This window comes from Canis aureus, chromosome 28 (assembly GCF_053574225.1).
Source record: "Canis aureus isolate CA01 chromosome 28, VMU_Caureus_v.1.0, whole genome shotgun sequence".
In the NCBI taxonomy this organism is placed as follows: Eukaryota; Metazoa; Chordata; class Mammalia; order Carnivora; family Canidae; genus Canis; species Canis aureus.
In genome coordinates, this window is record NC_135638.1 from 2,361,165 (window position 1) to 2,386,651 (window position 25,487).

The window sequence follows — 25,487 nt, forward strand, 5'->3', positions numbered from 1 at the left end:
TGACAAGATGAAAACTGATACTTTTCCCAATCTTTTTATAATAAAAAATGTCACACAGAAAATCTGAATAGTCCCCTGACACCTGCAGACCGGACTCACCGTCGCTGCTCTGCACACATTTTGGAGCCTATGTGTACTGTTTGCCGGCTCCTAAGCTGCAGACACCACACCTCATCCCTAAGACCTTTGGGAGGTATCTCCAGGGACGGGAATACTCACCTTCATAGCCACAACTGCATGATCACACCTAAGGTAATTTAGAACGCCGGTGCCTCCTAAGGCAGTAGAAATGATGTAAAAACCCTAGCTGTGGGCGCCTGGGTGGCTCAGGGGTTAAGCTTCCGACTCTTGATTCCTCCTCAGGTCATGTCAGGGTCATGAGATTGAGCCCTGCATTGTGGACTCGGTGCTGCGGGGGGAGCCTGCTTAGGATCCACTTTCTCCCTCCCTCTCTGGCTCTCCCCACCCCCGCACCACTGGCACTCTTTTTCTAACAAAAAACAAAAACAAAAAACAAAAAACACAAAAACCCTAGGGGTGCTCTGTGAATGGACATCAAGGAGTCCACAGTCTGAAGAACATTTCACCCTATTTGCCTACTGCACACAAGTTCGTTTAGATAGCCAGGGCCACCGTATGTGCAGCTACTGACTGCAGTGCAGTGCAGGGCTACTGTAGCTCCTTATCTCAATTCACTTGCCATTGTCAACAATCACATGCTTAGTTGAAGGTCACTTTCATTAATTTACTTGAAAGTAAGAATTTTGAGAAGTCTTAGGCCCCAGGGGCACCTGGCTGGCTCAGTCAGAACATGTGACTCTTGATCTTGGGGTGGTGAGTTCAAGCCCCACACTGGGTACCAAGATTACTTAAATAAGTAAACTTAAAGAAAAAAAAAAAAAAAGCCTTGGGCCCAAATCAATTGAATTCCATAAACATCTATGTGTGGGAACCAAACAAAGCACTGAGAATATAGAAAGTAAGTATCCAGATTATACAGGTTCAGTGCAACAAAAATGTATGTCCATGGTGCAAAAGTAGCAGGGCCAGTGGCACAGTTCAAAGGTAATAAGAGGAGAAAGTGATTTACTCATTTGCAGAGAAAGGAATAAGGCAAAGCTTCGAAGAAGCCACACTAACAGGCAGAAGCGGACAGGGCACCCTGGCTAAGCGACCAAATGGCACATGCTTACATGCAGAGGTGGAGAAAGCATCGGCGTACAGAGCCCTGGTAGTACTCAGAGTACTCTGGTACCGCCAGCACAGAACCGGTGTGACCAAGGAGCAGGAACCAGCACACTGAGGAAGAAGCACCTATACCTTAAGGCCTTGTAGGCCACACTCAAAAGACATAGGTCTTTGTCCTATGCTACTACTATTACCACCAAGCCCTCCTCCTCCTCCTATTAGCTAGTCTCTTACAACCCACGCGTCCATCAGTCCTGTGCACTTTCCAATATACCACACTCATCCAAGAGGGAGACTGTATAGTTTCATATTATTTCAAAAGATCACATTTTAGTTACATGCTTAATTAAGATTATTCCCTTTCCTTTTTATGATTAACAGAATATTCAAATAAAAAAAAAACATGAAAAATAAAACTGATAAAAATCACCTAATATTCCACTATCCAGAGATAATGACTGCTAATATCCTTCCAGACTTTTCCCTTCCCATGTGTATCCATGTCCCACGCCAAATTCCAATTTTGGAAACTGCTCCAAATTATAGTATTTTCAAAACAAAGTCCCTTACTCTAAACTTCTTTCTCTGACAAGGGAGCAAGGCGCCAACTAGGGAAGGTGCCACACAAACCCTAACCAGATGAGATGATGAAATGCTTCAGTGACTCTTCAGCAAGGTCACCAGATATCCCTCCTTCTTCTGGGCCAGATCAAGGAGACTGCAGGAAGCAGTGGGAGAACTCAGCCCAAAATCAGGCAACTTGCAGCACAATATCCTGTGCCCTTGTACACGGCAAGCCATCAAACACACACTCAGGTCCGCTGAAGCACAGCTCCCCAGAACTCATTGCTGAGAGAAGCAAAGAAAAAGCTACTGTACAGTCCTGAGCAACAAGCTAGGATCATAAAAGGAAATATCTGGAACAAAATGGTTCTCTCTGAGACCTTATTAAAGACCAAGACTATGGGGCATAATCAGACAAATACTCTAGATATGAGGAAATCACGATACAGAAATTTCACTAAAAAAGCAGATATAATCCAATGTCTAAAATTTCAAAGAGAAGGATGATTCAAATTATGACAATAAATTTTAGGAACAAAAGGAAGAAAAACTTTACAAAAGAAATGAGTGAATCTTCAGAGAGTTGAAATGAGCTCAGTTTTTAAAAGGACATACATGAAATTAGGAGGAAAAAATAAAGTAAAAAAGTGACAAGAGTCTTGTGCCTGGGTGGCTCAGTCAGTTAAGTGTCGGCCTTCAGCTCAGGTCATGATCATCCCAGGGTCCTGGGATCAAGCCCTGCAGGAGGCTCCCAGCTCAACAAAGAGTCCACTTCCCCCTTTTCTCTCTTCCTCCACCTCTTTGATCTGCTTTTGCTTGCTCTCTCTCAAATAAATAAAATCTTAAAAAAAAAAAAACAACTAAAGAAACGGGTACAATAATCTCATCCTAATAATCCTTTTGTTTAGATTAAACACAAGTTACCTTTACGTATGGATTATTCTGAAGCAGAAATGCAGGAACTTGCAGTGTAAGGTATTCATTTTCCCTCCAGTTTAACATAAAAGCAACACACTCCTCAGCAATAACTTGACGAAGAGGAATATCTAAAAAGAGGAAAACAGTCGGAATTACCATCATAACATTAAAATGAGAACAAAGCAAATACGTACTAAGATTTCAGTTAAACAAATTAAAAAGTATCTGTAGATGAAAAAATAGAAAAATTCTAAAGTTTTACATTTCTTCCAGAAAGTTAAGGTTTCCCAACAAAAGACTGCATGGTCCTACTAATCAACAAAATCATCTGCTAAGAATATTTTACATACCCAATGCCCTCCTGAGGAAGTTCACAGTACCTGTCCTCTAGAAACTTGTAATTCAAGTGAGCAGAGAACACACAAAAAAGTGCAATGGTACATACAGTATAAACTTTTAGCACATTTAGATCACAGAAATAGCTAAAACATAGAATTGTAACAACTCTGAGTAAACGTAGTTTAAATATTTCTGATTAAAATGTAATAAATACTCCTAAGAAACAAGTCATTCACTTTAAAAAAATACTGACTATACCAAAAACAATTTTAAATAAAAATGAGACCCCCTCCAAAAAAAACACCCAGAATTGTTTTGAACAAAAAAAGGAACTATTTTGCACATAATTTCCTTTGAAATAATTATTAAATATACCTTAATATAAAATAGGTTACAAATGTTCATAGCTCAAAGTATATACCATTCAGGTTTTTTTTTTTTTTTTCCATTCAGGTTTTAATGTACTTCAGCAAAAAGAAAAAAAAAATCAAAAGAATGCTAAATAACAATGTTAACTGAAAACAGAGCTATTAAATGTCTTGAGTACCTATATTTTCATCTTTCTAAAAAAGACAGCCTGTGGCTCTTTATTTCTCACCTTACCCAAAAAGGATTTGAAATGAAAAAAGAGTGGTAAAGGAACACAGCAAAATAAATTATACATTATTTGTATCACTGTCAAAAACAAACAAACAACCAGAAGTGAAAGTAGTATCCCCAATGCATGCCTATCACTGAGTTCAAGATCACACAGCATTTGGCTCCAAGGCTTCCTTTATTCACCCAGCACTCCTCAATAAAAGACCAACAAAGGTTCTTAAAAATAAATCCGAATCTAGGGAGAATTCTGATACAGCCTGAAAAGCAGTAATTTGAAGATTTAACTTCCTTGTATGCATCTCAATGCAATTAATCATTATCTCTAAATGTAGAGTCCTATGCTACAACAGGAACCCAGAGCAGGCCTAGAATTCAATTTTTCTGAAATCTAAGGAACATAACAGGACAAGTATCTCAATAGAACGTTACCTAAAATACAAAGGTATTAAAAGTTGAGGAATTTCAGGCACCTGGGTGGTTTGGTCAGTTGTAGCGTCCAACTCTTGATTTCAGCTGAGGTCATGATCCCAAAGTTGTGGGATGGAGTTCCATATTGGGCTCCAGGCTCAGGTGGGAGTTTGCTTAAGATTCTCTCCCTCCCTCTTCCTCTGCCACCCCCCCACTTGCATGCACACTCACATGCTCTCTAAAATGTCTTTTTTTAAAAAATTAATAAAAGTAGGAAAATTTCTCCCATAAGACATTACTGGCTTTAGAATAACTAATCTGTAGTCCTTATTTATAAACAGAAGGATGGATCTGTTGTCCATTAACATCACTTCCAATTCCTGATAGAGACAGGCCAATCCACATTAATACCCTCTTTTACAGAGGGCATGCATCTAATTTGATCAAAATTGACCCAATATCACCAGGGAACAATTTTTTTTTCCTTAAAAAAAGAGGGAGGAGGGGCACCCGGGTGGTACAGTTTATCAGGCCTCCAACTCCTGATTTCAGCTGAGGTCATGCATCTGCATCAGGGGACTGAGCCTGTGCTGGGCTCTCCTTCTCCCCACCCTACTGCCCCCTCAACCTACAGGCTCTCACGAAAGAACAAACCTTAAAAGAAAAGAGAGGAAAAGGCAGAGGACACCTTTTTGTACCGCTCCGCCTCCCGACCCATGGAGAGACCCGACTCTCACAGTGGCAGTGGAGTGCAGAGCTGTCAAACATCAGAGCCAGGTATCTGCTGAACCCAGGGACCTCAGTCTGTAACTGAGGCTTGAAGACCAGGAACTGAGTCTGTGTTTGCTCCTCCTAACAATAAAGGATATGCTTGCCTTTCTGTTTTAAACACTATTTGTAACACAAACTAAGGGACAAGCAGCTAAACATCCAACAAGAACTTACATAAATTATGTGCAGTCCTAGGAGTCTTAGACCAAAAACAGAAAGTGATATGAATTCCAAACCACTTAAAGGTCAAAAACGTACTACAAACAGACCTGTGCTTATTTAAAGGCATTTCCATCCATTTCAAAGATTAACCTGGACTGATGGGTTCGAATCACTGTTATGTCCCTTACTGCATGACTTTGGCCAAATTCCTTAACCTCTCCGCACCTGTTTCCTGACTTATGAACAGGAATAATTAAAGTAGCTACAGGAATAATTAAAGTAGCTACTTCACAGACCTGCCACCAGGACTAAATGAGTCATGCACCTAAAGCTCTTAGAATAGCTGACGCGTGCAGCTAACACTCAACAATGTTAGAATTTTTAAAAATTCCTTTTACTTTCAGAGAAATCATACAAAAAATCAAACTTCCACCTTATTTAAAACACACACACACGCACACACAGCATGTGTCAGTTGATAATACCAGTATGAGATCAATTATTTTTTAACATTTTTATTTATTTATTTCAGAGAAAGAGTGTGAGAGAGGCAAGCAGGAGCAGGGAGACTGATGAGGGGCTCAATCCCAGAACGCCAGGATCATGACCAGAGCCGAAGGCAGACACTTAATCAACTGAGCTACCCACGTGCCCCATGGATCAATTCGTAAGACATTAAAGGGCACTGACGCATTAAAACTCATACAGTGCTAAAAAGTTGTATTATTTCCTAGAAATCAGAATGTTTATCCAAAAGACTCAAAGGCCAGAAGCCATTTCTGTTTTGGCACATTACTAACACCTTCCTTTACACTTCAATTTTATAGCTTTAAATGTGTACAGTATGTTTTAATTGCTCTAAATATTAGTAAAAGATTTATAATTAGGAAACTGCTTTAATTAAGCAAGATTTACATACAACAGAGATAGTTTATACAATAAGCCCCTTTTCCTAACAACATAGTTACACTTACAATTGGTCACACAAGGTCTGTTCCTAAAGTGACAGGCGAGTTCTTGACCCCCTGGCAATCTGATTTCTGTGACGGTAATGAGGAATCAAACATTCAACCTATACTTACTAGAACATTTTAATTCTTTGTTAAAAGAGTATCTTAAAATTGCCATATAGTTTTATACTTCGCTGAACAATGTTTCCTCAATATTCATTTCCACCTGAGACCTGACTTTCCTCACTTGGAAAGAGGGTGTTCACAGATATACTTAGTTAAGATGAGATCATACAGAATTAGGACAGACCCTAAATCCAATGACCGTTGCCTTCGTAAGAGGACACACACACACACACCCCTCCCCCAAAGACACACTGGGAAGGCCACGTAACAAAGGAGGCAGAGACAGAGTGTGAAGCGCCAGGCCAAGGAATGCCCAAGACTGCTGGGAGCCACCTGAAGCTAGAAAAAGCTTCAATGAGAGCGTGGCCCTGCAGACACCTTGATTTCAGGTATCTAGTCTCCAAATATGTGAGAGAATAAACTTCTGTTTTAAATCATCTAGCTTGTGGTACTTTGTTATGGTAATCCTAGGAAATGGAATAGTTTCCCTACATTATCCTCAATGTTTAAGAGATCTCTACACCTGATTTCTGTTCTAGGAGAGCAGTAACTTTTTTAAAGATGGCAAATTAAATAAATAAATAAATAAATAAATAAATAAATAAATAAGGTTGGCAAAAAGCCAAGGACATGTTAAGATTCTTCCCTACAATTACTTGAGTAGCACATTTCTGAAATTTGACTTTGTGAACGTCTTACCAGGAAGCCTCATTTCCAGATATCCCCGCACCCTACTAATAAGATCAGAAGGAGGCCTCTCTCCTGATTGCCCTGTTCCAGCTTCATGTGTATGAATATCCAAAAGCAGCATCTCATTCAGCATGACCTGACGAAGTTTCGGTGAGAACTCTGTCACCAATTCCAAACAAGCAGCAAACAGCTGTTTGGCATGGGAAAAGTCCTATAGAAAGAAATAACAGATCACTGGCTCACCTTTCCTCTAGAATCAAAAAATGTACATGAGTACAGAACAAAGAATTCATTTAAATGAATTTAATGATTTACACATTTAAATGAATTACACTGATTATCCTGGAGAATGAAGCCAGATTATCTTTTATCATCTGTGTCACTGATTTATTCCAATACATACTTAATTCTTTTGTAATTAAAATCCAATAAACAGTATAAAAACATGCTATATTATTAAACAAGCTGTACATAAATTGTAACCAAAAAAAGCTTTTATAGAACTTACATATTATATACACATCATATACATATACTTTATATATATAAGCTATATATATTATATACACATACATAATATATACATACACATAAATTATACATTTTAAACATATATATGTATATACAGAATGCATACAGATTCTGTGACAAGTACCCTACTATACCTAGGCTATACATTCTTCAACAAGGTTTCACATTCTAAAATCTTTGCACACACCCCTTACTAGTTCACGTCATTGGCTAATAAATAAATACACTACAATCCAACCCTTTTCTTACATATCTGCTACTAATTTTTTCCAAGAGAAGTCTTCATTCATTCTGTCTTCCCACATGCCTCCTTGACTCCTACCCCCAAGACAATGAAGAAATAGTTTTTACTAAATGACGATCTTCTCATTGTGCAACCTATTGACCACTTTTCAGTTATCTTACAGTGCTTGAGGGCTGCAATCACAGGGCTGCCCACTCCCTTGTTCTTGACATTCTCTCCATTCCCTTGGCTATTATGACTTGACCTCGGTCTGGTCCTCATACCCACCATGCCACTGTTTCTTGGACCCGATGTTGCATCCTCTCAGTTCTGTATATTCTCCCTGGGTGATTTCTAAGGCCTCCCAAATCTGTATTTCTAGCCCAGATCATTCCCCAAACTTCAGGCTGTTTCCAGTTATAGGCCCAAATTAACCACTATAAAAATGAATAATCCTTCAAAAATGTTTTTCTGTATATTTACTTGCTGGCATCCAAAGCAGAAAGCTAAGTATTGTTTTCCATTTTTTTTTCCCTCCCTCTTGCCTTCTCATCGCACATCAATAAGCAATCAATTCTAGATTTTACCTCCTAATGTTTCCCTCTGTTTTCTTTTATCCTTTCTAATACTTGTGCCACTTACTAGCTGCGTGACCTTGGACAATACCTTTGACTCTGATTTCCCACCTACAAAACTGAGCTAACACCTTCTACACAGTTTGTGTGTATGTGTGAAGAATAAATGAAAGAATAAATATATATGAAAACTGCAGAATAATCTCTGCGCCCAATAAACGTTAGTTATTTTAGGCGTGGAAAAAGAAAAGCTGCCAATGACAAGCCGCCTATTATAAATTTTTCAATAGCTCCACAATTATATAGAGCTGTATAGTCCAATATGGTAGCCACTAGCTATATGTGGCTACTGAGCATGTGAACTGTGACCAGTCCAAACTGGCTATTTTATTTTACACTTGAGGTGTAAAATACTACATTTTGAATGAAAACCTAGCACACACATTAGAAAAAGAAAAATCTAGTGTTAGTCTAGAAATAGTTCTCAAAACTTAGCATGCATCAAAATGGAGGGCCTATTAAAACAGACTGCTGGTCCTCATCCCCAATTTCTGATTCAGCAGGTCAAGAGTGGGACCCAATATTTAGCATTTCTAACAAGTTCCCAAATGTGGCCAATGCTGCTGGTGTGGCAACCATGCTTTGAAGGACCTCTGGTTTATAGCACTATCTACTAACGGTTCTTTGCTCCCTACCCTCTTAAAAACAGTTTTAAGTAAAAATTTCTATCAGAAATTGAATATTTAACCTCAGAAATATTTCTGGAGGGAGAGTTTAAGGAGATGCTAAAGTGTAGAAAAATACAGACTTTCTGAATAAATGAATTACACAGGATGCCTGGGTGGCTCAGCAGTTTAGCGTCTGCCTTTGGCTCAGGTCGTGATCCCAGAGTCCTGGAATCGAGCCCCAAATCGGTCTCCCTGCATGGAGCCTGCTTCTCCCTCTGCTTAGGTCTCTGCCTCTCTCTCTCTTTGTGTCTCTCATGAATAAATAAATAAAATCTTTTAAAAAAATGAATTACACTATTTTTTATTTTAAAACATATATACATTTAGGGATAAATCTAACAAAATACATGCAAGATTTGTAAGCTTAAAATTATAGAACTTGATGAGACAAAGATATAAATAAATGCAGACCTAAATAAATGAAAACATACTAAGGTCACGGATTAAAAGACATACTAAGGCCATCAATTGTCTCCAAATTGATTTACAGAGAGACTCATTACAATCTGAATCAAAATCCCAGGAAGCTTTTTTTTTTAAGTAAACACTGAAAAGCTGATTCTAAAATTTATATTAAAAAGCAAAGAGAAGGGTACCTGGCTAGCTCAGTAGGTAGAGCATGTGACTCTGATCTCAGGATCATTTGAGCCCCACAATGGGTGGAGAGATTACTTAAAACTCTTAAGAATGAATGAATGAATGAATGAATGAATGAATGAGTAAATAAATAAATAGAGGGAAGGAAGAGGGGTGCACCTGGCTGGCCCAGTCAATACAGCATCTGACGCCTGATCTTGGATTGGAACGATCAAAAGCCCCACATTCAGCACAGAGTTTATATAAATCTTTATTAAAAATAATAAATAAAATTCAAAGCAAAAGGCCTAGAATATCCAAAGTGATTTTGAAGTACAATAAAACTGGAGGCCTTGACAGCACTTGGTTTCAAAACTTACTATAAAGCTAAAGTATAGCTCTTGTCCCACCTTTCTAAAATAAGCCCCAGAGTTGGGCTCCCTGTTCAGCGGGGAGTCTGCTGCTTCCTCTCCCCGCCTCCCACTTGTGCTCTCTTTCACAAGCTCTCTCTCAAATAAAATCTTCAAAAAAAAAAAAAACAAAAAAAAAAAAACAAAGTAAGCTGGAAGAGGAAAATTGTGAAAAGAGAGCAGAACGTGGAGAAAGAACAGGGCATGTGACCTCGAACAGTATTTCAGGTGATTTCTGTACCGGTTGCACCTAGCTTCCTCCTCTAGCCTCATCACAGCCTCACCGCGCATACCAGTGGCACTCTACCATCAGCTTACTCCTGCCAATCCGCATGTATACCATCCTATTTCTTATCTTTGAGCTTTTCCATGATGCCATCCCTTTTACCTCGCTAACTTATTCAAGCCTTGAGGTTTATTGAGCTCAGGATTTCTGCCTGAACTAAGTTTGGAAATGTCATCTTTAACCTGCCTATAAAATTTTCTGTACTAATACTTGCACAATTATACCATCTTAAATCATTTATTTAACATTTCACTTACATCTCAACTTCCCAAATACACTACAAAGTCCTTATGTAAAATAAATTACAAAAGTGATTTTAAGAGATTTGGAACACAATTTTACTAACAGAATCCTAAAGATACAATCAATAATTTTTCATGGTCTCTATATTTTTAAAAAGGAATGGAGCAGTATCCATATATCCAAGACTCCAGTTATCAAGGTGAAGGAAAAAGAATGAACTACAACCCCTTTAAAATATCTTTTTGCAGAAAAAGAAAAACAAAACATTTTAGGCCTAGAACTATATTTTAAGATCAAGGAAATATAGGAAATTCTGATTCCTGGGTTTCATGGTAAAATTAATAACGCTTTTTTTTTTTCTAAGGTCAGACTCTGGCTGAATATAAAGCATATTCTTAACCAGTAGTTGATGTACACTTTTACTCACCTTAACAGTACTGCAGTGTAAACCTTTGGCCATGAGAATGTAAACCAAATCTCTTGTTAAATTGTCTTTAATTCCCAGGATAACCCCACTATAAACAGAAGGTACCTCCCACTAGGAAAGAGAAAAATATATAAATATACACACATAAACACACACACAGTCATATCTAGAGAAGAATCTTTCAATAATCTTCAATCACATTTAAAATGGTCATGCCAAGGTCACCTTTATAGAGAAAGAAAAATGACAGCCATAATGAAATGCTAATCAAAATGAACTGTAAGCCAATATTAATTTAAATGGACTGGAACTTCCTAAAGGACAGTCTATAGAAAAAGAAGAAGAAAAAAAAAACCCTAGGAGTATATAGATATATTTTTATGTGATCTTCACCACAATACTCTGAAGTAGGTACAATTATCCGCATTTTACAGATAAGAAAAGCGAAGTGCACAAATGTTAAGTAACTTGCCCAAGATTGATTCTATAGCTAGTACGTATAGAGGCTTGGATTTAAACTCAGGCAGTCAGATCAGAACTCTCCAACTATTATACTTCCTAATCTATAAAAATGAGTACTACTAGCATCAACACTAATGTTCAGGGAAGTTTTTCATTTCACTGCACTTCCATGTTCAAACCCCATAAAATGTACATAAATTTCTGGCTGCTTTTTTAATTACACTTTTAGCAGACAAGTATACAGTAAGTTAGAAGTACTGCCATAGTACTTTGATTTCTCCCACATCTATGTGCTATCTCCTTTGGACCTTAGTTACATTTCACTGAGATGGTGTTCTAAAAGTTATTTTCATTTGCACTTTGCATGCAGAAAAGCTTTTAAACAAATAAACTCAGAAATAGGTAAGTCCATTAGCTGGGCATTTTTAAATGAACATGCAAAGTCAAAAACTTCCTACAAGTAAGTTTTTATGAATCAATTTCAATCTGCAAGCAATCTTAAGCACATAGCAAAGCAGCTAGAGACTACATAGAAAATATTCCTTATACATATACTTACAGCTACATTTAAAATATTTGGAGATGCTATGACAATAAATAGAATATAAATTTATTTTTATTTATTTTTTTTTATAAATTTATTTTTAGAAGTTACAGACTTCATCACTTTTCTTCTCAGCTTTTTGGCTAAGATCAAGTGTAGAAGTTACAGACTTACAAGTATCCTTTTTGACATTTTGTATATTCTCCATCAGTCATGTTCAAAGTGCATTTTGTCACGTGAAAGCCCTAACATTATTGAGCAAACAGGGTCTTTATTCTAAAAAAGGTCAGAGAATAACTCTTCTATTAAATTACATCAGAGGAGGATGTGGATGGCTCAGTTGGTTACGCATCTGAATTCAGCTCAGGTCATAATCTCAAGGTCCTAAGATGGGCTCTGCGTTGGGCTCTTCCAAGCTCAGAAGGAGTCTGCTCTTCCCTCCCTCTCTGCCCATTCCCCCACTGGTACTCTCTGCCTCTCAAAATCCTTTTAAAAATAAGTAAATTGCAATCAGAAAACAAGTATAACACTCTTATCTCTTTTTTTTAAGATTTTATTTATTTGAGATAGCACATGCGCAGGCACATGAGTGTCCAAGAGGGGCAGAGGGAGAAGCAGACTCCCCACCAAGCATGGAGCCCGAATGGGGCTCGACCCCAAGATCATGACCTGAGCTGAAGGCAGATGCTGAACTGAGGCACCCAGGTGCCCCCTTCTTATCCACTCTTGAAAAAGTGTTATTTCTAACCTTGTTAGACACTGTCCAGAACTGGCGCTCTGAAGTCATGCCATGTAATTCAATTAAAATCTGTCGAATCCTCCAGGGATCCACTGATAATATCAGCTGATGCTCCAACTGACCAATGTTGACACTTGCTGAAGCTAAGAAGAGATTTCTATTTCAATAATAATTTAATTCAAAGAAACAATCCTACAAATATGAGAATAATTTGTTGAGAGAAATTGTATGTTTGTTAAGTATTATATCTCTAAGCGAAAAACAGCTCTCATTTTCAGAACTCATTCATTCAACACAATGTAAATTTTATCCTGATACAGAAAACCTAACAATTTGTATTAAGCCTGCATTTAATAAATAAATAAAAATATAAACAGATAAAAATCAGTAACTGTTCATGGAAAGAACAAGATGGGATATACAGAAAAACTTAAGTTGTGCAGTCTCCTGTCTCAAATAATTTTTATTTGAACATTGACACTTTAAAAACCATACCCTACAGTTTGAAAAGTTTAGATTTAAAAAGTCTCCTAGGGATCCCTGGGTGGCGCAGCGGTTTGGCGCCTGCCTTTGGCCCAGGGCGCGATCCTGGAGACCCAGAATCGAATCCCACATCCGGCTCCCGGTGCATGGAGCCTGCTTCTCCCTCTGCCTATGTCTCTGCCTCTCTCTCTCTCTCTGTGACTATCATAAATAAATAAATAAATAAATCATTAAAAAATAAATAAATAAATAAATAAATAAATAAATAAATAAATAAATAAAATAAAAAAATTTTTTAAAAAGTCTCCTACTTTCAAACATAATATGTTAATAAAGGCACATATAAATATATTTTTGTTTTGGCAAATACTAAAAATGTGCTTTTCAAAGGAAGAAGAAAAGAAGGTGGAGGCACCGCCTTCCCAGAAAAACAAAAAGATCATTAAAATCCCTAATTACGGGATCCCTGGGTGGCGCAGTAGTTTGGCGCCTGCCTTTGGCCCAGGGCGCGATCCTGGAGACCCGGGATCGAATCCCACATCGGGCTCCCGGTGCATGGAGCCTGCTTCTCCCTCTGCCTGTGTCTCTGCCTCTCTCTCTCTCTCTGTGACTATCATAAATAAATACAAATTAAAAAAAAAAAAATCCCTAATTACAACTCAGCTTTCAGATACAGTCTTCATTAATCCATTCTCCGCATTTTAGGTCCTAATGTCATTTTCCTAGTGAGGTTCAAGCAGCTACAATTTTGTTTTGTTAAACCAACTGAATTGTCTCACCTACATTAAGCTCTAAAGCTTATGTTTCTTATTAATGAACAGCACTATATTTACTATTTTATGTATTCATAAAATAAAAGCAAAAATGGAAGAAAATGATCAAATAAATAAGGAAAAAAATGGCAACGTTGCTCAAAACTGGTATACTGAGCCAGCAGATACTATAATAGCTCCGCTCTGATGGCAGAAATGCAGGAGAGCCTGTACTCTCTCTGAGTCTCAGGACCCTTTACCACTCCCCTCCCAGCTCTCATTTTTACCTCTAAGAACACAGCAGCAGCAGGAGAATCACCTTGGTATATTTCCCCAGCTAGAATCTTGTATGTAACTAGGCCTCAATCTCCATTAACCATAGACTCAGCAGAGTTCCAGCACTTAACTGCTTAGACAGAAATAGGACTACAGAAGACTAGTAAATTTCTAATTAATTAATGATATAAATTAAAACAAGTGCGAGGGCAACCTCAAATACACTGAGGGGCAAATATAACAGAGGGGCAAAATGTGCCAACATTTTCGCTAGCAGACTAGAGAGCTAACCTGGGATATCATAAAATGAAGTTACAGGTTTAATGCACAGATTTACTCTAGGGGATCTCTTCCTCATCTGATCAACAAGTAGCTTTCGTTCTTCATCTTTCAACAATGTAATGAAAAGCTCATGTGAAGAAATCATGAAAACATACTGCAGATCTTCCAACCCCAGACACACATTCCTAGATCAGTAAAAATATTGTAAAACAAAAAAAGTTTATAATTTAGTTTGGGGAAAACAATCATATTAACCAATCTTTATTAACAAACCATTTAATAAGCTACCCATTTCATAAACTGTATAATAATATTTGAAATAGATCTTAAAAAATTTTTGGTCCTTATTTAAAATTGTGACATCATGTCCCAATATACAGAAAGAATAACTAATATAAATCCTAAATTTTGTGTCATTACACAAATCTGAACTGTCTCTCAAATGACTACCTGGATATAAGACATGCAGGACAAATACAAAAAGTAATTAAAGTTATTTTTCTCACAGGACTAAATTGAAAGTTAAGGGGGGAAAAAAAATCACTTACTTTAGAAAAGCAGCCATGTTTCCTTTCAAAGAATCTGAAGCTTTTTCTAAATTTACTGATCTTGAACATACCTAGGAATTTGAGTAATTTGAGTAATTTTTATTTGAATATTGACCCTTTAAAAAACATACCTTACAGTTTGAAAAGTTTAGAAAACAACCAAATTCTCCTTTTTCAGTTACATATCAATCACAGATTTGGCTACGTAACTTAAGATAAGACTGTGACTAAGAACCATTATGGAGAGTGAGTAGAATATGAACATTTCAACAACTGCAGGTATTTATATGAAAAAAGAATAACCTACCTAGCATGGTATAGAGTTCTCCCAAAATGTATAGATTATATTAACCAATTATATGTGGTGATAAATTCTGCCGCAGCTCCAGCCAGAAAAGTGAAAGATTTCACCTGAGATAGCTGAATGATTAGTAATAGCTAAAGTACTGAGAACCAACAATTAAGAAGGTAACAGAGGTTTTAAAAATAAACAATGAAATAAAGAATAACAAAAACTAGTTGTGGAATATTAGTTACCTACAAATAACAATCTCACAATATTCGGACTTTATTCATCAGATTAGGATTTCCTCCAAATATTACTTACGTGAAACCAAAATAAAGCAATCACTATAAAAGTCCCTAATATAAGGAAATTGTCAAATACTCTCTATATGTTAACAAAAAAACACAGAATGTTCACAGCAGCATTATTCATAATAGCCAAGAATTGGAAATAACCCTAAAGTCCATCAACTGATAGACACACAAAATGAGCAACAAATAATGTATCCATTCAATGGAATATTATTCAGCCACAAAAAAATAATGAAGCACTGACAGATGCTACATTATGGATGAATCTTGAAAACATTTAGTAGGGCAGCCCCGGTGGCCTAGCAGTTTAGCACCACCTTTGGCCAAGGGTGTGACCTTGGGGTCCTGGGACTGAGTCCCATGTCGGACTCCCTGCAGGGAGCCTGCTTCTCCTTCCGCCCGTGTCTCTGCCTCTCTGTGTCTCTCAAGAATAAATAAATAAAATCTTTAACAAAAATAAAAAGAAAAGAAAAAAACATTTAGTAAAGGGGGCGGGGGGGAAGGCCCGCCCGTGTCTCTGCCTCTCTGTGTCTCTCAAGAATAAATAAATAAAATCTTTAACAAAAATAAAAAGAAAAGAAAAAAACATTTAGTAAAGGGCGGCGGGGGGGAAGGAGTGTGTGAGTGGCTCGGATGGTTGGGTGTCCAGTTCTTGGTTTTGGCTCAGCTCAAGATCTCAGGGTCCTGGGACAGGGCCACAAGTCAGGCTCCACAGTCAGTGTGGAGTCTGCCTGGGTTTTGCCCCTCCCCCTGCTCACAATCGCTCTCTAAAATGAATTTTAAAATTTAAAAAAAAAAAAAAAAAAAAGGACCACGTATTATTTTCTTTTATATGAAATGCCCAGAGCAGGCAAATCCAGAGACAAAAGTAGCTTAGTAGTTTCCTGGGGTGAGGGGACTGAAGGAAAATGAAGGACTATTACTGGGTAAGAAGTTTTGTTGTAGAGTAGAAGAGGGAGGGTGAAAATGTTCTAAAACTGACTGAGGTGGTGGTTGTACAAATCTATGAACATACTAAAAACTAAAAAAAATAAAATAAAATAATCACTGAATTGTACACTTTTAACGGATGAATAGTATGTGATTATACCTCAATAAAGAGGTTATTAAAAGGAAAAAAAAAAAAACCGGAGCAGCTGGGTGGCATAGTAAGTTAAGTGTCGGACTCTTGATTTCGGCTCAGGTCACAATCTCAAAATGCTGAGATCGAGCCCCACTCCAGCTCCACACTGGGTGTGGAGCCTGCTTATGATTCTCTCCTCCCACCTCTCTCCCCCTGCCTCTCAAAAGGAAAAAAAAAAGGCAAAAAAGGACAAAGGAAATAAGTTTTCAAGTACTGTGCTCAGAAACAGCATTGTAAATTATGCTCAGATGAATAGATTCCTCTATTAGCATATAGCATATATACATCTTGATGTACAAAATACTTATATTGTAATAATTTTGCTACACACTATAAATTAATAATGATCTTACAATAAGTAACACCTGAATATGCTTTCATGGTACCTTATTCACACATAGTGATGCACTGTATATGTGTCATGAAACTTAGGTAATAGGTGTTAACTTCTGATAAGCAATATAACAAATGTGTTAAGTTCAATTCTTAAAAACAGTTAAAACATGACATACTGGGCATCTCTATAAATGCTATAAACATTTTATTTCTTTTTAAAGATTTTATTAATTTATTTGAAAGAAAGAGCCTGAGTTAGGGGGTGGGGGGTAAGGGCAAAGGTAGAGGGAGAAGCAGACTCCTTGGATGAGCAGGGAGCTCTGATGTGGGGCTCAATCCCAGGACCCTGAGATCAAGACCTAAGCCAAAGGCAGATGCTTAACTGACTGAGCCACCCAAGCATCCAATGCTGTAAACATTGTTAAAAGTTAATAAACTTAAAAACGTAGATTAAGTGGGGGCACCTGGTGGCTTAGTCTAGTTAAGCGTCCAACTCTTGACCTGAGCTGTGAGTTCAAGCCCTGCATTGGGCTCCACACTAGGCATGGAACCTACTTTTTTTTTTTTTAAAAAAAAGATTTTATTCATTTATTCATGAGAGAGACACACAGAGAGAGAGAGGCAGAGACACAGGCAGAGGGGGAAGCAGGCTCCACGCAGGGAGCCCGACGTAGGACTCAATCCCAGGACCCCAGGATCACACCCCAGGCTGAAGGCAGGTGCCAAACTGCTGAGCCACCCAGAGATCCCCTGGAGCCTACTTTAAAAAAAAATAAAAATAAAAGTAAATGGATAAATTCTTAGAAAATTACCTCTTAAAAATAATCAGGAAAAACAGATTACCTCTACATCCATTGAAACTGAAGCAATACCAAAAAAATCTTCCCTCACACAAAAAAATCTCCAGGCCCAAATATTTCATTGGTAAATTCTACCACTTAAAGAAGCATTCATTTTTATGGAAACTTTTCCAGGCAAGGAAAAAAGATACCTCAATTCATTTATGAGGTAACCATGACCAAAACCAAAAGTAGGACATAAAAAAAAAAAAAAAATAGATGCCTCAACCTCATACATGTATGAAAAAAGACCTTAAAATATTAGCAAACTAAACCCTGCAATATAGATTTTAAAAAGAGAACATATACCTAAAACGAATATGCTATATGTCCATTATATCTCAACTAAAAAATAAAAAGTTATGACTGGAGTTTACTACAAACAAGCCAAGGTAGCCTGACACTTAAAATTAACATATTTCTGCAGCCACTGCAGAAGTCAAGATGGAGATTCCTCAAAAAATTAAAAACAGAACTACCATGTAATCCTGTAATGGCACTACTGAGTATTTACCCAAAGAATACAAAAACACTGATTCAAAAGAATATACGCACCCCCATATTTACTTCAGCATTTTTAACAACAGCCACATTTTGGAGGCAGCCCAAGTATCCATCGATAGATGAATGGATACAGATGTGTATAAATAAAATAAATAGCCATAAAAAAGAATGAAGTCTTGCCATTTGCAACAACATGGATAGAACAAGAGAGTATAACGGTAAGTGAAAAAACTCTGTCAGGGAAAGATAAATACCGTATGATTTCATTCATATGTAGAATTTAAGAAACAAATGAATGAAAGAAAAAAAGATCAACCAAAGAGACTCAACTACAGTAAATATCTAGATGACTATTAGAGGGAAGGGAGGAGGCGAGGAATGAAACAGGTGAAGAGGATTAAGTCAACACTATCTTGATGAGCACTGAATAACCCATGAATTGTTGAATCACTGTATTGTACACCTGAAATGAATATACCACTGTGTTAATCAGAATTTTTTGAAAATTTAAAAATTGATGTATTTCACCACATACACTAGAGGTGAAAAATTAAATTACAAAGCATCATAATAGAAATACAAAAAGCTTTTAATAAAATCTAAAAATCATTCATGATAAAAAGAAGAAACAGCGGCCCCTGGGTGGCTCAGTGGTTGAGCATCTGCCTTCAGCCCAGGGCGTGACCCTGGACTCCCTGCAGCTTGCTTCTCCCTCTGCCTGTGTCTCTGCCTTTCTCTAAGTGTCCCTCATGAATAAATAAAATCATAAAAAAAAAAAAAACCTCAACAAAGCCATTTAAAGGGAGCATACCTCAACATAATAAAGGCCACATATGAAAAATCCATAGCTACCATCATCCTCAATGGCGAAAAGCTGAGAATCTGAGAGTCTTTCCTCTAATGTCAGGAACAAGACAAGGATGTTCATTCTTATCACTTTTATTCAACATAATAATGGAAGTCCTAGCCACAGCAATCAGACAACAAACAGAAATAAAAGGCATCCAAATTGGTAAGGAAGTAAAACTTTCACTATTTGCAGATGACATGATGCTGTATATAGAAAACTCAAAAGACTCCACTAAAAAACTGCTAGAATTGATAAACCAATTCAGTAAACTTCAGTAAAGGAGGATACAAAACTAATCCACAGAAATTTGTTGCATTTCTATACACCAATAAAGAAGCACCAGAAAGAAGAAAACAATCCCATTTATAATTGCAGCAAAAATATTAAGACACCTAGGAGAATAAACCTAACCAAAAAAAGGTGAAAGACCTGTACTCTAAAAAGTTTAACATATTGATGAAAGAAATTGAAGATGACACAAAGAAATGGAAAGAAATGCTCATGGATTATAAAAACAAGTATTGTTAAAATGTCTATACTACCCAAAGCAATTTACATATTTAATGCAATTCCTATCAAAATACCAACAGCGGGGATCCCTGGGTGGCTCAGTGGTTTAGCACCCGCATTCGACCCAGGGCGTGATCCTGGGGTCCTGGGACTGAGTCCCACATTGGGCTCCCTGCATGGAGCCTGCTTCTCCCTCTGCCTGTGTCTCTGCCTCTCTCTCTCTCTGTGTCCCTCATGAATAAATTTTTTTTTAATTGTGCTTTATGTATTTCTCTCAATGACTATTACATTAAGAGAGTTAAAGAAAGAGGTAGAAAGATCCAACGCAAACACAGATTCTGGAGCTCTCAGGAGAGGTCATTGTTACAATTTGGGAACTTTTAGTCAACAGGTGACCCAAACTTTAAATGAGAATTTAAAAATGATATGAGAAGATGGAGTCAGAAACAAATGACCATAAACAGAAAAACACTACAGAGACGTCGATGAAGGATTAAGGAAAACCTAGTAATGGAGAACTATCAAAGAGCTCTAGCAAAGGATGAGGTTGGAGAGCACAGTCCGTCGGGAGTATCAAACATAGGCAAGCCAGATGAAGAGAGAAAGGGGGCACCATATTTGGCAACCAAGAGGTCACTGGTAAGCTTATAGCAAAATTATAAATCAAATAGGGAAAAAATATCTTACCTCAAGAAGAAAGTCTATTTTCTCTTTATTAGGTCTAAGAAACAGCTGGTTAAATTGAACACTAATCGCTCTACCTTCCAATATATCACGGACTGTATTACAGGCACAGACTTTAAAACAGATTTCATCTAGAGCTTCATTTCTGTTGAATACAAAAGTAGATCTGCTAATATATTCTTTTTAATAAGAGAAAAGCATATATTACAAAACCAAATTCACAAGAATGAGTTATTTATCCTTGAGAGGTAAGATTTTAGGTTTAGGTTATTCAAGCATATGTCAAGGGTGGGGATAGAGCAGAAAAGTTTTAAATTTGTCCAGGGACAATTTAGTTACAGCTTAGAAAATAGAACCAAATTCTGCTAATTTTTCCCAAGTGCTTTTAAAATGAGATTAGATGAACATTAAAGTGGTTCCTCTGGCTACGCTTATTTCTCATATAATAATAAAACTAAAAGTATTGTCATAGACTTACAGGGAATTTGGAGGTAGATTTTTGATAAACCCAAAATGCACTCGCTGTTTTATTCAAAAGTAAGAAAGTAATTCTTCAATTTATTCACTTACCCCTGTTGAGCTTTCTGGAAGAGTTCCCTTAATACTGACTGCCGGAACTGGACAGGTAAACTGAAGGTTAAGTTATCTTCAATGAAAATCTTTACTACATCCTAGAACACAAACATAAAATTGTGTCCAAAAATATAATAAATAAAATAAATAAAATAAAATTGTGTCCAGTTCAATAATCACAGCAAACTTTACTTTAAAAGTCTTTCCAAAAAGAAAAAAAAAGTCTTTCTATAATGGAAAATATATATTGAAGATAATCACAAGAATATCTTAACCAGGAAAGTCTTTTCTAAAACTTTAAAATAAGACTGAGGATAAAAATAGCCACCCACCCCCAACCCTGCTTTTTTAAATTGAAGATCATGAACCAAAAATGAGAGGTGAAGGAAGAATCAATCAATAAGAAGCAATTCAGGTAGGTTATTAGAAGTTGTAAAAATTCTTCTCATCCATTTAAACCTCAGTTCATACAACAACTACCAAAACAGTTAAGATAACTCAGATGGAAAAAGCATGCAAAGAAACAATTATAATAAACATAAATGGTTTAAATTATAATAGCTAGTGAATTATAGAAAATACCCACATTATTCCATATAGACTTTGTTTCAGGTCTTTAACAAGCAACATAAGAGGAAAAGGAGTGATAATATAGGGATAGGAAAGAGGATTTCCAGAAACATTTAAAGCTAATGAGCTGCTACTACAAAAGTACTGACAAAAGTGATTTCAAAACTATAGAGCAAACACTATCACCTCCATAGCAAAACATGAACAATGGCTACAGAGGCAAGACAGCCTCTTCCCACCAGTGAGAAGACACATTTGTTACAGCTGTTCAAATAACTATTTTCATTTACTTCATTTATTTATTGGGGGTTTGTGTAGAGGGAGAAGGAGAGAGAGAAAATCCCCAAGTAGGCTCCATACCCAGTGCAGAGTTGGAACATGGCTCGGATCTCACAAGCCCAAGATCATGAGCTGAGATGAAATCAAGAGCTGGACGTTTAACTGACTAAGCCATCAAATAACTACTCGATCAGCACAAAAACTACAGTTTACATAAAGAGAAAAAACAGGCTAAATATGATTTCTAAGATAGATAGATAGATAGATAACTGAAGTGATAAATTTCAGAGTTGCAACTTACTCTTCCTAGCTACTCATTACAATACTTTGATTTACAGGTGTTGGCTCTTCATTATATTCACAGGAACATATGCCTATCCCTGAGTAGTATTTCTAAGGTCTCGTTTACATAGGTTTACCACTCCAGGGAGCTTCTTCAAGAGTCTATATCTTACTATATTAGGGATATATAACTAAAAGACTTTTAAATAAATAAATAAATTCATCTGTACCTAAGAAAGTTTAGTCTTCTTCCCTAGGGCAAAGCAGAATTTGAAAAGGGGGCAGAGGAAGGAGAGGAAGTACTATCCCTTTTCTTCTCCTATTTTCTGTGGGGAAGGAAAAAAAATATCAATTCTATTTAAGAGTGAGCTAAAAAGCTCAGCTAACAGCCCATTGGTAGAGACAAAACTAAAGATATGCTGTAGCTTTGTCATTTCATGACTCCTACTTTAAGTAACATGAAGCCTTTCCGATAAAGATTTTAAAAGTACAAATGATAATTCCCAAAGATTTTTCATTATAAAACTAAAAATATATACCCAAAGAAGACAATAAAAATATCGAGACTAATTTAACCCTTTCCATGTGTAAAATTGAGATAACAACCGGGCTCACTGGTAAAGCAAGCTCTGTAAGAGACCATCCAAACCACCAACACCAGCTTGCTCACTTTCTTCTTCAGTCTTAATATTTGTGGTGGCTAGTAAGGCCAGGCTACAGGGCCGTACTTTTAAGTCACTTTTAAGACACAAGACTTAAGGCTCCACAAAACTAACAATTCTCTACCCACAATTTTAAACCTTAAAAGTTCTGTTTACAGAGGTTTTTTTAATTAAGATTTTTAAAAATTTATGTATTCACAAGAGACACAGAGAGAGAGGTAGAGACATAGGCAGAGGGAGAAGCAGGCTCCCTGTGGGGAGCCTGACACAGGACTCAATCCCAGGATCCTGGAATCATGACCTGAGTCAAAGGCACTCAACCACCGAGCCACCCAGGTGACCCTGCTTAAAGAGTTTAATCTTAAAGAATTTACTTAACAAGGGCAAATTCTATATCCTCAAGAAAGGATATTACCAAAACGAGTCAATATCTGTATAACGCACCACTTCGTTTATAAACTATAACTTCCCACTTGATTCTCGTAAGAAGCCTATGCAATGAGTTAATTATTACCACCATTTTAGAGACCAATCTGACTGTGACTTGCCCCAAATCATACAACTGGTAAATGGTAATGCCAGAATTTAAACTCAGTTGTGTCTGGCTTCCAAAGCTTTTCAACTACCCTATTACATCCCCATCATACATCTTACCTGATAGTTGCCAGATCTCAAACAAATATGGACTTGACTATATGGAGTCAACTGTTGAGATGTACTATCAGAAGAAGGTACAAGAACATCACATGCTTGACAATAGCCTGCTAACCGCTTCTCATCTATGGTACAATGAAGAGATAATGAACCTATCTGTAAAGTAAGAAGTATACATCATTATCCATCGATGTAACAGAAACAACAGTCTAGTACCCACTCAATGCATTTTAACAGTACAAGAAAATGTAATGGAAAATTCAGAGCTGGAGGAATCATAAGAAAAAACGAAAAAGCAAAAAAAATTTAGGGCAAGGGTGAACAAACTACTGTTCACAAGCCAAATGTGGCCTGTGGCCAATTTCAGTATAGCCCTTACGGTAAGAACCACATGTAAGGTTGTAAAGGGAGGAAACCAAAAAACACAACAAATGAGAATATGCCACATAAACTGAATTTAGCCCACAGAGCCTAAAATAGCTACTACTTGGCCTTTTATAAAAGTTTACGGACTCCTGGTTTAGTGTTTCCAGGCCAACACAAAACGTAGATACCTAAGTAGATACGACAATTGAGATATTAACACTGAGAGTGAACACTGTGAAAAACGAGTTTAAAATATTTAAAAATACATAAGAGGAGAACAAATATGATGAGATGCCTGGGCAAAAGTAAAATGGGGATTCTCAATAGGTCTAGAATAGATGTAAAGTAAACCTCTTGAGCATTTAATCAATTTCTCTGATGAGAGACAGAAACGGGAATTTTTCTAGGGACCAAGCACATGAAAACCTAGTTATAGACTTTAAAATTCAGTTGCAGGAATCATAAAAAGAAAAATTCAGGTGATATATATATGAAAAAGTTCACCCTTACTAAGAATTCAGAAATGCAAATGTGTAAAAATTATGGTTATTTCACCGTTAGCAATTGGAGGGGGAAAAACAAAAACACCACACACACCTCTCACTACAGATCAGAGTCACCTGAGTGAAATGTACCTGGAAAGCAACTTGGTTTTAAGTTTCAAAGCCTTTATCAAATTAGTAACCACTGACATGATAATTCTATCTGTAGGAATTTAACTTGAAAGTATCTAAAAAACCAAAAAAACCATATGCTTGGAGACAGAAATATTACAGCTTTATATACATTAAAAAAAAAAAAAAAAAAAAAAAAAAAAAAAAAAACAGCAGCAAACATAAATACCCAAATACTAGGGAAATGAAGTAAATCACAATACCTCTATACAGCAAAAGAGAATACATTTAAATATTAAAAGATTTAAGTATAATAACAATATAGTATATATAGTTAGTCTAAGCTCATCTGTAATAAAAACAAAGAATGGAAACAGGAAGAAAATAAGCTAAAATGACAAAGGGGTAATTTCTAGGCAGTAGTATTAGAGTTTCAAAATGTTTTCAGTATTTTTTAAAACTTAGCAAATGTACTACAATAAACACTTATTTTTATTATCATCAGAAAAAGTAAAGCCAAAAAGTATAGACTTTTTAAGGACTGAATGTTATGTGCCTTTTATCACTGTATTTACCTCTGCAATTAGTTCTTTGGTTCTAAAAAACTTTTCTCTGGCATTTTCATAGACAGCTGAATTTGTGGAGCCTTGCTGGAAGTATGCTGCACCCAAATCATAGCACACCTAAAATTGTAATAAGTATCAATTTGCTTATTAGTAACTTTTCATTTTTAAAAGCTGACAAAACTCATAATATGTTTATCTCAGCGAAACACATTTCAGTGAGCAATGAAACAATGTTCTTAGTCACAAGCAACAGAATCCAGTGGACTGATTTCAGCAGAAAACAGATTTAACAGGTTAACATTTCAGGTGGCCTACAGAATTAATGGGCCAAAGAATCAGACTTGAAGGGAGACAAGAAGCCAAGATGAGAGCCAGAACTGACCTGTGAGCACTGCAGCATCGCAACACTAGACTCCGATGCTCTCAGCAGCCACAGCCGCCAGCACTGCGGAGAGCAGCAGCTAGCTACACGCCTGCTAGGGCTGCCCTGGGATAGCTAGCAGCTGCTCTGGAAACCGGATTTTATTGTCACCACTGCTGCTACTCACCGTCGTAATGGATTCTCTATCATCTCCACTTTTCTTTTTTGCGATTCTGAGAGAGCGAAAGAGAGCCCACATGTGCGCGGGGAAAAGGGCGGGGGAGAGAATGACCTGAGCCGAAACCAAGAGTCTGAC

At 36.9% G+C, this 25,487-nt stretch overlaps 1 protein-coding gene across 3 annotated transcripts in view; it reads right to left on the reverse strand.

The window, feature by feature from the left end:
• The window catches only part of INTS8 (integrator complex subunit 8), a 50,271-nt gene that overhangs the window by 13,775 nt on the left and 11,009 nt on the right, over window positions 1–25,487 (reverse strand). For 2 of the 3 annotated variants that reach the window (XM_077876203.1, XM_077876201.1), the window contains exons 7-16: window positions 24,820–24,927; window positions 23,265–23,420; window positions 20,815–20,915; window positions 20,248–20,389; window positions 14,802–14,872; window positions 14,263–14,438; window positions 12,470–12,603; window positions 10,716–10,826; window positions 6,726–6,927; window positions 2,677–2,798 (exon numbers count right to left, since the gene is read on the reverse strand). In XM_077876203.1, the coding sequence (XP_077732329.1) occupies window positions 2,677–2,798; window positions 6,726–6,927; window positions 10,716–10,826; window positions 12,470–12,603; window positions 14,263–14,438; window positions 14,802–14,872; window positions 20,248–20,389; window positions 20,815–20,915; window positions 23,265–23,420; window positions 24,820–24,927 (1,323 nt within the window). The remainder of the gene's footprint in view (window positions 1–2,676; window positions 2,799–6,725; window positions 6,928–10,715; window positions 10,827–12,469; window positions 12,604–14,262; window positions 14,439–14,801; window positions 14,873–20,247; window positions 20,390–20,814; window positions 20,916–23,264; window positions 23,421–24,819; window positions 24,928–25,487) is intronic. The other variant, XM_077876204.1, reaches the window with a different exon arrangement.